At 37.0% G+C, this 14,445-nt stretch overlaps 1 protein-coding gene across 1 annotated transcript in view; it reads left to right on the plus strand.

Annotated features, from left to right (window-relative positions):
* Positions 1-12,353, plus strand: part of COLEC10 (collectin subfamily member 10) — a 95,944-nt gene extending 83,591 nt beyond the window's left edge. The window contains exon 7 of the mRNA XM_053713200.1: positions 11,814-12,353. Within this exon, the coding sequence (XP_053569175.1) occupies positions 11,814-12,220 (407 nt within the window). The 3' untranslated portion in view covers positions 12,221-12,353. The remainder of the gene's footprint in view (positions 1-11,813) is intronic.
* The last annotated feature ends 2,092 nt before the right edge of the window (positions 12,354-14,445 follow it).

Raw genomic sequence — 14,445 nt, forward strand, 5'->3', positions numbered from 1 at the left:
ATTCCTATATATATATATATGTAGGTATAGATATTTATTTTACCAAAAAAACATGACATATATATAGAAACGTATTTATGAATAAATAGAACATATTGTTGTATTGCGCAGAACATTGGAATGATAAATATTCCTATTTTCATGATGATTCAGTGCTATTGGGAATATGCTATCGGGTTTATGCACGAGTAGAGTTTTTTCCTTTTTGTTTTGCTTCTTTGACTTCTATGCAGGAATAGGTTATCGCAAGTGCAATATCCCAAGTTCGACTTTTTGCACTCGTCGTGTTAGCGCCTTCAACTCTTAATACGAGCGCAACCCGACGCGCGCAAAAAGCTTTCTTCTAGTGCAGTTAACACTCAAGCAGGAGCAATAAATAGCGCTCCACTTGTATTCTGGCCCTTAATTAGACAGTTTAATCAGCTGTATAACATAAACAATAACAATATGCTTAATATAAATGAACTAGATCTGTATGGCTGATAAATTAATTTTATTGCTGGAAAAGCATTACCTCTTCAGGCTCATGAAAAAGGGAGGGTTTGGTATCTTTTAAAAATCAGTTATACTGTGCACACATAACTTACATTTGCAACATATAGAACGTCTCCAAAAAAGAATCAGGGTGGGCTAAAACTTCACTAACAGATAATACTGTCTACATATTTCTAAGGAAATAGAGATAGATAAATAAAGCCTAAATTCCCCACCCCCACAAACTTTTTGGGTGGCTTCCAGGATAACACTTAACTTCTGTAATAATTTAGATAATATGTTACAACTATTCCTTTTGGTGTCTGATAGCCACTTCTCTAATAGTATTTATATTGGTGTGTTTCCTATATCAAAATAAATAGGACATAACTAAAATCCCATACACTCTGATAAATAGGAATTTAATGTAGTTGTATGTAAATACATTATCATACAAATAACGATAATGGGGAGTACATGATAACAGTTGCAAGAAAAACATGGAATGTAAAAAGACTCTCAGAGCTAGCTACAGGTTAATCTTATGTGCGCAAAATGAAATGAGTAACAGACTATAAGTTGGATATGCGTACCCCTTCTGGGCTAGTAAAGTGAATATCAGACATGGAATCGTAATAGTATAGCAGTTAGGTAAAGCGGATTGCAAACTGTGATAGTACCTTAAATTGTGCAGCAGCCCGATCAATGTCCGTGAGCGAGTGTAGAGGAGAACACGGAAGTGAGGAAGATCAGCTGTCGGTGACGTCACCCGCCTAACAGCTAGCTGAGAGCTGGATCGGAACGCTGTCTTCATGGCGTGCAGGTTGCAATTTAGTTAAATCCTGTTTGAGGTGAGGATTAGTGGTAAGCTCCCTTCCCATTCAGGAGAAGTAAAGTGTGAGCGGAGGACTTGTTAGAAACAAGAGGTTTCGTATCCAAATTACCAGGAGGGCTTGTAACCGCAGGTTATACCTTTAATACCAAGCAAAGATTAGTTGCAAGGGTGTGCCTTATAAAGGGAAAAGGGTTTGAAAAAGAGGCTGGAATGAATAACCCTTAAAGGTACAGAGAGTGTTACAGAGGTCCCCCCCAAAATGAACCACTCCGGGGTTCAGGGATGAGGACGGTCTTGGTTCCGTCGGTGGAAGAGAGAAACCAGGCGTGGGGCCGACAAATTAACAGAAGGCTCCCAGGAGTCATCCTCAGACGGGTACCCCTTCCAGTGCACTAGGTACTGCAAGCGGCCAGAAATTTTCCTGGAATCCAAAATTCTTTCCACTTCAAATTCGGTCTCGGGAGAGATAGGAACCTGAAGGTTAGAAGATGTCGCCCTCAATTCTTTGTATGGCTTAAGTAGGCTTACATGGAAGGTGGGATGAATTCTGAATTTATCAGGAAGATCCAGAGTAACTGCGTTGGAGTTGATAACTGCCTTATTGGAAACAGTCCAATGAAAAATTTGCTAAGTTTCCTAGATGGAGTGCTGAGACGCAAGTTTCTCGTGGACAGCCAGACCAGGTCTCCAACCATATAGAGAGAAAAAATATGCTAAAAACATACAATAGGGTGCGCAAATATAATATTAGGTGCACAAAAAATGGGAGAGGGGGGGGGGTTGGGGGTTATCACTCTGTGTAGTGATTGTGAGTGCTGGAATAACTAAGTGTTCAAATAGTGTTCATGGTATGGTATGAGTGTTGTATAAGAAAAAAGATATGTGTTAGAAAGAGGTCGTATCCTTAGTTTAAGAAGAGTTTTGAGTGTCGTGACAAAATGTGAACTCAAAGAGTGATATTTTCATACGCCACTTGGAAAGTACAAATCTATATTTGTATTAATATTAATATCAAGCTATACAAAAAAGTCCAGACAAAACAAATAAATGAATAAACGTTGAGTAGAGTCGCTGTTACAATCAGCAAATGTGGCAGGCAGCTTCACTCCAAGCCGGTGGTAAGTCGGATAATCTGTAATATTAGAAGTGAAAGAGAGAGCGCCTAATGGTGTGATATTGTTTAAGACCAGATAGATATGATTACTATACACATCCGCCAAATGGATACTCACAAAAGAGTCGGCACTCACAAGTAGTGCATACAGGCAGGCTGACCTTTGTACAGCAGTCAGTACGCTGAATCTGTCAGATTAGTGTTGTGGATCTGTTGTAATAGAAGAGGGAGAGAGCGCCTAATAGTGCAATATCGTCTGTACCAAAAGCAACACACAGAAAACAAGGGGGGCAATCAGGTGGATACTCACAAAAAAGTTGGCACTAGCAAGTAGTGCATTTGAGCAGGCTAACCTTTAGACAGCAGTCAGTACGCTGAACTACTAGGATTTGTATCCCTCTGGCAAGTAGTATGATCGTTTGCGGATTTTTGTAGATCTTGCTTGTCTTTGCCACCCAAATTTTCTGCACGATAAACGTCTGTGGCACAGTGGTTCTGTGTTAACCAATGATCCTAGGAGAATAATGGAAGTACTCCAAAGAATACACCTGAAGCTGTGTGGTGGCTCAGAGTGTATATGGAACAATTTTCAGTCCATTGAATTCATAATATAAAAACAAAGGAGAAGTCAGCGAACAAATGCTAGGTGATTTATATTATAAAAGTATTTATTTAAAGCTAAATACAACGCGTTTCTTGGCCGTAGTGCTCACTGGCTGTTTCCTCAGGTAAGTATAACTTACCTGAGGAAACGGCCAGTGAGCATTACGGCCGAGAAACGCGTTGTATTTAGCTTTAAATAAATACTTTTATAATATAAATCACCTAGCATTTGTTCGCTGACTTCTCCTTTGTTTTTATATTATGAATTCAATGGACTGAAAATTGTTCCATATACACTCTGAGCCACCACACAGCTTCAGGTGTATTCTTTGGAGTACTTCCATTATTCTCCAACCATATAATTTGGTGCAGGTCTCCTCCTAAGATTGTAATAAACTTTTTGTCTGTCTTGAGCATTTTTGATGTTTTCGGCCAATATGGAGAATGTTTCAGCGATAACATTGGTAGTGTCGTTAACTGCAGGACAGTGACTTTCTTGTTGAGGGTTTACATGAAACACTGGGTGATAACCATAGTTTGCAAAAAATGGTGTAGATTTGATTGATTCTTCATTAAAAATCAATCCTAAATTGTCTTGGAAGCTGCCTTCTGGAATTATGGTTCCATATTGTGTGGGCACGTTAGGTTTTTCTGGGAGTCTTGAGAGGATATCAGCTTTAATATTCTTTGAGGCTGGTCTGTAAGTGATATTAAATAGGAATCTCGAGAAAAATAAACTCCACCTTACTTGTCTTGCAGTTAAAGTACGGTGAGTCTTGAGATATTGGAGATTCCTATGATCTGTATAAATTTGTATAGGTATTTCTGTACTTTCTAGGAGGTGTCTCCAATGTTCTAAAGCAGATTTCATTGCAAGCAACTCCTTTTTTCCGATATGATAATTAAGTTCAGAGGTAGTTATCACCCGGGAGTAATAGGCTATGGGGTGTAAGGGTTCTTGTGGAGAGGGACGTTGGGATAGAATTGTACCGATGGCATACTGAGAGGCGTCCACCTCTAGAATGTATTGGAGTTCTGGTTTTGGGTAGGAAAGTATAGGTGCTGTTGTGAAACAATTTTTTAGATAATTAAAGACTTCATTAGTATTCTTTGTCCAAAAGAATGGTGTTTTGCCTTTTGTCAATTCAGTGAGGGGTTTAGTGATTTTACCGAAATTCCTTATAAATTTACGGTAGAAATTCGAAAAACCAAGGAATTTCTGTACATCTTTTTTAGTTTTAGGAATAGGCCAATTCAGTATAGTGGAAACTTTGTCAGATTCCATGGATATCCCATGAGGTGTAATGTGATATCCTAAGAATGTTATATCCTGGGTGTGGAAAATACTTTTTTCCAATTTCACATATAAACGGTGTGCCTGTAGTCTAGATAGCACTGCTCTTACGTGTTTTATGTGCTCTTGGATGTTGGAGGAGTAAACCAATATGTCATCTAGATAGATGACCATGGATGTATCCAGTAAATCCCTGAAAATATCGTTTATAAACCTTTGAAAGGTGGCTGGGGCGTTACAAAGCCCAAATGGCATCACGGTGTATTCATACAATCCATAGCGAGTTCTGAAGGCTGTGAGCCATTCATCACCAGGTCTTATGCGTATCAGATTGTATGCTCCCCTTAAATCTAGTTTAGTAAAGATAGTTGCGCCTCTTAACCTTTCAATAAGCTCTGGGATTAGGGGAAGAGGATATCGTTTTTTTATGGTCCTCTTGTTTAATTCCCTATAGTCCACAATGGGACGTAAGGTATGGTCTTTGTTCCTAACAAAAAATATTCCTGCACCTGCTGGTGAGGTTGATGGTCGTATGAACCCTTTGTGTAGGTTTTCATTGATGTATGTTTTTAGATCAGCTAATTCTGCTTCAGACAATGGAAAAATGTGGCCGTAGGGTATGTCAGACCCAGGTAATAGGTCTATAGGACAGTCAAATGGCCTGTGTGGGGGAAGAGTTTCTGCCTCTTTTTTACAAAAACTTGTTCAAAGTCTAAGTACTGTGTGGGTATCTTAGTTTCTGTTAGTGCCATTAGGGGTATGTGTGGAAAACAGGTGGTTTTACAGTAAGATGAGGTAAATTGTATTCTATTATCTGCCCAGTGTATAGTGGGTTGGTGCAATCTTAACCATTGTAGACCTAGAACAATTGAGAAAATGGGTGAGGAGAGCACATCAAATGTTATATATTCATGATGTTCATCTTGTGTAGTCACCAACAGTGGTACTGTTTGGTGTGTGATAGGTCCGGACTCTAGTTGTTGTCCGTCAATAAGACGCACCATAACAGGTTTTTGTTTTTTAATTAGTGGTACTTCATTTAACTTAACAAGTGCTAAATCAATATAACAAGAAAATGCCCCGGAATCAATTACTGCTTCAGAGCGGTGGCGATGGTGATCCCACTGTAGAGAAATAGGAATTAAAAAGTTTGTTACTTGTGTGTTAGTTAATGTAATAGTAGCCTCTTTGAAATTTTTCTTACCCCTTTTTGTTCTTTTTAGTATAGGACAAGTGGAGACTTCATGATCTTTTGAGGCGCAGTACATACAGAGATGGTTTGCTTTACGTCTCACTTTCTCTTCAGAGGTTAGAGGTCCTCTGATGGCCGCTATGTCCATGGGTTTATCTGTCCCTTTTGTAGTTAGCGGGGTAGATTTTGATTCTGCATATCTGATGTTGCTGTCATGGGAAAACTTTTCCTGTTTTCTTTCTCTGAGTCTATGGTCTATTTTTATACTCAACTGCATTAAAGCCTCTAAGTCATCTGGCAGGTCAAGTCTGGCAAATTCATCTTTAATGGCTTCTGACAAGCCCAGCCGAAATTTGCTTTTTAAGGAAACTTGATTCCAACCTGAATCCATTTGCCAAATCTTGAACTCAGATATATAATCCTTTACTGCCTTTTTGTTTTGTTTTAAATTTCTAAGTCTATTTTCTGCAGTCTGTTGTCTATGGGGGTCTTCATACAGGGAGGATAGGGCTGTAAGGAATTTGTCTAAGGAAGTTAAAATTGGATTATTTTGTTCATATAGCGAATCCGCCCATACTCTGGGTTCTCCACGTAAATATGAAATTATAGTCAGGACCTTAATTTTATTGGTGGGAAAGGTCTTGGGTTTTAGGGTGATAAACAATGTGCATGGGTTTATAAACTGCCTAAATTGTTTCCTGTCACCATTAAATTTGTCGGGGGGACACACAGGGGGTTCTGGGTGTGAATCAGTGTGAGGTGGTGTGGAACTAATGCCTTCCTTAATTATAGTCCTTAAGATTTGGTTCTCCACCTGCAATTCTCATAGACCCAGATTCAGCTGATCCACCTTTTGTCCGAGTGTAGCCACATAATTAGATAGCTCAACAGGATCCATCTTGATCCCTTATTTTTGTTTTATTTTTTCAGGCTTGGTATTCTGTAATAATTTAGATAATATGTTACAATTATTCCTTTTGGTGTCTGATAACCACTTCTCTAATAGTATTTATATTGGTGTGTTTCCTATATCAAAATAAATAGGACATAACTAAAATCCCATACACTCTGATAAATAGGAATTTTATGTAGTTGTATGTAAACACATTATCATACAAATAACGATAATGGGGAGTACATGATAACAGTTGCAAGAAAAACATGGAATGTAAAAAGACTCTCAGAGCTAGCTACAGGTTAATCTTATGTGCGCAAAATGAAATGAGTAACAGACTATAAGTTGGATATGCGTACCCCTTCTGGGCTAGTAAAGTGAATATCAGACATGGAATCGTAATAGTACAGCAGTTAGGTTAAGCGAATTGCAAACTGTGATAGTACCTTAAATTGTGCAGCTGCCCGATCAATGTCCGTGAGCGAGTGTAGAGGAGAACACGGAAGTGAGGAAGATCAGCTGTCGGTGACGTCACCCGCCTAACAGCTGAGAGCTGGATCGGAATGCTGTCTTCGTGGCGTGCAGGTTGCAATTTAGTTAAATCCTGTTTGAGGTGAGGATTAGTGGTAAGCTCCCTTCCCATTCAGGAGAAGTAAAGTGTGAGCGGAGGACTTGTTAGAAACAAGAGGTTTCGTATCCAAATTACCAGGAGGGCTTGTAACCGCAGGTTATTCCTTCAATACCAAGCAAAGATTAGTTGCAAGGGTGTGCCTTATAAAGGGAAAAGGGTTTGAAAAAGAGGCTGGAATGAATAACCCTTAAAGGTACAGAGAGCGTTACAACTTCCCACTCACAAGCTACATATGTGTAAACTTAGTAGGTAGCTATTTATTTTTTAAAGATACATTTAAAATTAGTTATAATGTGCACATATACCTTGGTTGTGTTTGGCACCTATAAAGTACATTATGAAAAAGAGAGGCTTGGCTGGTGAGCTTACATGCTTTGGCCAAAATTTGGTGCTAATCCCCACTGTTTCATACAAGTTTTTACTATTACTTGGGCACTTTCACCACAGGCCTGATGCAACATTGATTTTAATAATTTGTAGACACAGTTTAACTTGTTTTTAACTAATATGCCACATTTTCTAGATCATTTTCTGGGTTTTTTGTTTTTCCACCTTTTATCTCCCAATAAATCATTTTTTCAAAATTGTTTTACTTATCTTTTAACCATCTGTAAGTCTGCATGCCAGGCATATCAACAGTTCAAGTTAAAGAATGACTAGGAGTTAAAAGGAATAACAAGATAAAGGGGCATATTTATCAAGCTCCGAATGGAGCTTGATGCCCCGTTGATGCAGTTATGAAGCAGCGGTCACAAAGACCACTGCTCCATAACCTGCCCGCCTGCTCTGAGCAGGCGGACAGACATCTCCGGAAATCAACCCGATCAAGTACGATCGGGTTGATTGACACCCCCTGCTGGCGGCCTATTGGCCGCGAGTCTGCAGGGGGCGGTGTTGTTGATCTATAAGAAGGGGTATTGAAAGGTGTATTATTATATTACATATGCTTTAACAGATAATAGTTACATAAGATATGCAACCGTTAAGATATTATTACCCAAAAAGTTATATGATTGTGTTACACACTGTGTCTGTCGATTTCATATTGCTATTAATGGACCAGTCAACACAGTAGATTTGCATAATCAACAAATGCAAGAAAACAAGACAATGCAATAGCACTTAGTCTGAACTTCAAATGAGTAGTAGATTTTTTTTCTGACAATTTTAAAAGGTATGTCTTTTTCCACTCCCCCTGTACCATGTGACAGCCATCAGCCAATCACAAATGCATACACGTACCATGTGACAGTCATCAGCCATTCACAAATGCATACACACTTATTCATGCACATGCTCAGTAGGGGTGACTCAAAAAGTTTAAATATTAAAACATTGTGCACATTTTGTTAATGGAAGTAAATTGGAAAGTTGTTTAAAATAGCATGCTCTATCTGAATAATGAAAGTTTATTTTTGATTGAGTGTCCCTTTAAATGTTACCTTTAAAGAAGTAGTTGGTAAAGGAGAATATGTACATTATAAACTCTTAATCTATATGAAGATAGGTGGTTATGTATTTGAAAAGAACTTATTTTTCAAAATAACTTATTTTTCAATATATTGTATCATTAGAAGGATCCATATCCATCCTGTTCATTCAAACCTTGTGGTGTGATAGTGTTTAACCAGAAGATCTACCTACATTCTGCTTGTAATAGCATTGTTTCTACATTTCCACCTCTTATGCCTGGTTTAATAACCTGGAAGAATGATACTTTCAAATCTGGTTTAGTTCCGTGTTTACTCAAGTAATGTCGGGCAACAGGGCTTAGATTTTTATCTTTTTTCCTGTCAGCTTCACAATTCATAATGCTGTTTATATGTTCACCCAATCTTATTCGGAGTTCACATGTAGTGATCCCTATGTCTCCACATACTCTCCCTCCCGCCCCCTTAGCTCTGCTCATGATCTCCTACTCTCCTCCTCTCTTGTTACCTCCTCACATTCCTGTCTACAAGATTTCTCTAGACTGGCTCCCATCTTATGGAACTCTCTGCCTCGCTCCACAAGAATCTTCCCTAGTTTTAAAAGCTTCAAGTGCTCCCTGAAGACTCTACTATTCAGGGACGCTTACAACCTACACTAACCTTCCTATCTACACTGCTATCGCCTAAAACCCCATAGCATGTAAGCCTATGAGCCCAGCTGTTCGTAGTTCACCTTCATAAGAGCTGACTACAACAGTGCAACTCTCTGCAGGACCCTCTCTTCCCATTTGATCCCTGTAATCGTTTTTATATACCACCTAAGTCCATAGCGCTGCGGAACCTGTTGGTGCTCTACAAATAGCTGATAATAAATAATAATAAAAATCTTGTCTTGAGGTCATGTCTCGCTATTTCAAAACTTACAAAGTTTATTTTTTTATTTTTTAATACTCTTTTTTTTCTCATTGCAATTAGATTTTTTTTAATTTATTTTTTTAGCTGTTTTTGTAATGTTCATATCCTTGACAGTGGATATACATCAGTGTTTTTCAGCTCCAGTGATCAAGGCACACCAATGGACCAGATCTTCATGGTATCTGAACCAGAGCACAGGTGAACTGATAGTTGAGGATGTTGATGGTTACTGATCAGCTGATTATTTAACCTGTTCTGTAGTTCAGATACCATGAAAATCTGGCCAGTTGTTGTCCCCTAAAGACTGCAGTTGAAAACCATTGATAAAGATAATGCTAGCTTGCAACTAGTGGTTGGAATGAACAGCGGGTACAAGTCTTAATGAATTCCAGAATTGTCCAGTTGGGATGTTGTGGTGACTTTTTCTGTGACATTGTTTTAAAAAAAGGTTTTATGGAATCCAGGTTAATAAGATTTCAGTATTTACAGACTTACTTTGTAATACAAAACAACAACACTTTTTTGCCTATCTACTATTGATTTCTTTTAATAATAAAATAATGTATGTCTATAAATGGATGTTTATGCTGCTGATCTTTGTGAATTCCGCAAATTTTGAGTGACTGTTGCAGAAAGTTTTTTTCCATGTAATATTAGTTTCACAAGTTTAATTGAATCTAGGCTAATGAGGTTTTAGTCCTTACAGACTTGCCTTGTTATTAAAAAAAACAGAACACTCTTTATCTGTCTGCTATTGATTTATTCTTCTAAAAGATAATTATATAATCAGAATTATTCTTTCTGTTCTGTTTTTACAACTTTATCAGAGACCCAAGACTATAGCTCAAACAACTAAATGATCGGAGCTTCCATAATAAGTTTTATTTTATAAATACTCTGGATTGCAATAACAAATGGTTGAAATTAGGTAATTTATTTGTATTTTGCAATCACTGCAAAAGTGGAAAATGTAACTTAAAACAGTGTAGCAGTTTATGTTATTTTAAGTTCTTTTTTTTTTTTTTCAAAATTAGCACTGACTTTATATTATATTATTAATATCAAAATACATAAAATTAGAAAATAACAGTGCATAACAGAGTCAAAATAGCCACCATTTCTTTCAGTCTGTGCGAACAGTAAATAATATGTACTGTATTTGTTTATATATTAAAGGAATATAAAACAGTCTGTTTGTTGTTATATAAAAACATGGAGTTATAGTTATTAGAAATCACAGCAATATGTATTATTCATCATTTTAAAATGATTTTACCTTGTATTTCTTTCTTTTAACTTTATTTGTAAAATTTCCATTACTTCCTGTCACAACCCTACAAGGGGATTGGGTCTATGCAGGAAGTCCTATCTAGCTTGATGTCATAAAACCCTAGAGTAACATGAGCTGCATTACTATTCATTGAACACTAGATAAATAGGGAGTTAGTTTTGCCCATGCTCAGAAAAGGACTTGTGGGATAGTCTAGTACTTGCAAACATTTGCATGTCAGATAGCGTGGATGCGCTAAATCTCTCAATAGATTTCTATTTGGGAAAAAAGTAAAACTCATTTTGGATATTGCTACAGCACTTCAATGGTCACAAGTAGTGGAGTTCTCCATGCAGTTCAGTGCTATAATATTAATAATTAGGATCTTCATAAGCTCTTAAAAAGTTTTACAGTAGTATTTTGTGTTGCACTCGAGTGCATACTTAACTCACTATATCACCACCATCACTGACAAGATAAATATCACCAACAGCTCTCTGAACTGGTATGAGCTGTCATTGCTGGAGGTGCACATAGCATATCGACAGATGCTTGAAATGTTGTAAGCACAGTAGAACCTATCAGTAATCACTATCATTATGCTAATGAATCTGCATTACACAAATACCTCTAATTAAAATTAAATAAACGTACTTAAAGAGACATAAAACGATAAAAATGATAAATTGTATTTTTTTTTAAACTCTGCAATATACTTTTATTATTTATTTTGTCACCCTTTCATGTAATTCCATTCAGATCCTGTTACAAATAGAAGTGAAGAACACTGTTCTATTCCACACTGCCATTGGTTGCACACTCTAGTGAACTATTTAAAACTGTCCCTAATTGGCCACAGCAGAGAAGAAAACCTAAGTTACAACATGGCATTTCCCATTGTTTTATAAACACTAAACGTTTACACTTATTTTATCAACATTTAAACAGCTAATTAAACTTTAAAACATACATCTACCTGTACATGTTATTCTCAGACTAATCTTTTCTATGAATGCATCATTCTATCTAGCGTTGATTTTAAGTGTTTTAGTTTTAATTGTCCCTTTAACTAATATGTATCTCAGACAATGCAAAGCTGCAGAATCCAACAATGTAAATAACATATAATTTTACTCTTTTTTTTTCTTTCTTTTTTCTAGTGATTGCCGGCATCAGGGAAACAGATGATAAATACTACTATATCGTGAAAGAGGAACATAATTACCGTGATGCTCAGACCCAGTGCAGAATCAGAGGAGGGACGTTGGCAATGCCAAAAGATCAGGCCACCAACTCTCTGATTGCGGACTACATCTCAAACATGGGTCTGTTCAGGGTTTTTATAGGAATAAATGACCTGGAGAAAGAAAAGCAATTTATGTATATAGACAATACACCTTTACAAGGATTCAGCAGCTGGAAAGATGGTGAACCGAATGATGCTTCAGGATTTGAGGACTGTGTTGAAATGCTTAGTACTGGGGTTTGGAATGACGTAGAATGTAATCTGACAATCTATTTTGTTTGCGAGTTTATAAAAAAAGACAAAATATCAAAGATTAACTGAAAAAAGGTATAAACGTGTCCTCTGTGCTTTATAACATCATGACGGTTTCCAGTTATTCCATATATAATTGTAATCAGTTTAGGAAAATCATATTTAATCCATAGAGCTATAACCGTGTGTATCAGAATATGACAATAAAAGAAGATTAAAATATGCCAGTGTCGGAAAAAAATGCAATGAATCTAAATCACTCACCTTTTGGTTCTAAATGCAGAGCCTTATGTTTTTACTTGCAACATCGGATATAGATTAAATACAATTTGGATAGAAACATATTTACAAAACTACATATATTGGCAATAATGCTTCTAGCAAAAGTTATCACTATTTAAACGTTGGCCTTTTCCTCTGTACGTGCATGTAAAGCTTAGCTACATATTCCCAGTGCACCTGTATTTTAAATACTGCAGCTGCTCAGAGGACCATTAGGGTTTGTATCATGTCAGCAATTAACAAATTGAGTCATTACCAGAGGATACAAGCATCTTAGGCTCTCTGAGCGAGTGCTGTGTTTTAAATGCTGGTGCATAGAGTATGCTTAAAGGGACACAGAACCCAATTTTTTTATTTCGTGATTCAGATAGGGCATGCAATTTTAAGCAACTTTCTTATTTACTCCTATTATCAAATTTTCTTCGCTCTCTTGCTATCTTTATTTTAAAAAGAAGTAATCTAAGCTAAGGAGCCAGCACATTTTTGGTTAAGTACCATGGACAGCACTTTTTTATTGGTGCTGTCCAATCAGCAAGGACAACCCAGGTTGTTCACCAAAAATGGGCCGGCATCTATACTTACATTTTTGCTTTTCAAATAAACATACCAAAAGAATGAAGAAAATTTGATAATAGGAGTAAATTAGAAAGTTGCTCTATCTGAATCACAAAAGAAAAAATTTGGGTTCAGTGTCCCTTTAAGTAAATTCTTAAAACAGCAATGGCTTTTACTAGACATGCGCAACGCTAAAAATTTTGCTTTGTTTTGTTTTGTTTTCAGTAGTTAAATAAATAATTTCGTATAGGCAAATTAGTTTACTTAAGTTTAAAAAAAAAATTGTTTCAGCAAATTAGTTATGTTAAGTTAAATAGTTTTTATGATCCGTTCATTATTTCAAATCTATTCTTTATTCATATTCATTATTCTATTCTGAAGTTTAAAATAAAATAATGCATATGAATAAAGAATGGATCCGATAAAAATGAAAGGATCCGAAAAAACAATTGAACTTAACATAACTAATTTGCCGCCGATTGCCGAAACAAAATTATCTAAAACTGCTGCCGCCACCCACATCGCCGACACTAAATTAAGCTATTAACCCCTAAATCACCGTGCCCCCACATCGCCAACACTAACTAAACCTAATAACCCCTAAACCACCATTCCCCCACATCGCCGACACTTACTAAACCTATTAACCCCTAAACTGCAGTTCCCTGACATCACTGACACTAACTAAACCTAGTAACCCCTAAATCGCAGTTCCCCGACATCGCCGACACTAACTAAACCTATTGAGCCCTAAACCGCAGTTCCAAACATCGCAGACACTAACTAAAACACTAAATAAACCTATTAACCCCTAAACCGCCATTCCCAAACATCGCTAACACTAACTAAACTTATTATCCCCTAAACTGCAGTTCCCCGACATCGGCAACACTAACTAAACCTATTAACCCCTAAACCACAGTTCCCCGACATCGCCGACACTAACTAAACCTATTAACTCATAAACCACAGTTCTCCGACATCGCTGACACTAACAAAACCTATTAACCCTAAACCGCAGTTCCTCGACATCGCTGACACTAACTAAACCTAATAACCCCTAAACCCCTGTACACCCACATCGCTTAAACTAACTAAAACACTAAATAAACCTATTAACCCCTAAACCGCCGTACACCCACAAGGCCAACACTAACTAAACCTATTAACCCCTAAACTGCCGTCCCCCACATTGCAACATCCTAAATTAAACTACAAAAAATAACAAACAAAATTATCCGAAACAATAAAAATTATTCCTATTCTAATACCCCTTTTTTTAAAAAAATAACACTCCAAAATAAATAAAACCCTAATCTATAATAAACTACCAAGGGCCCTTAAAAGGGCCTTTTGTAGGGCATTGCCCTAAAGTTAATTACTCTTTGCAAAAAAAAAAAAACAACAACACCCCTAACATTACAAACCCCCACCCCCCCAAACCCACAAAATAAAAA

Source organism: Bombina bombina, chromosome 5, assembly GCF_027579735.1.
Source record: "Bombina bombina isolate aBomBom1 chromosome 5, aBomBom1.pri, whole genome shotgun sequence".
Lineage (NCBI taxonomy): Eukaryota > Metazoa > Chordata > Amphibia > Anura > Bombinatoridae > Bombina > Bombina bombina.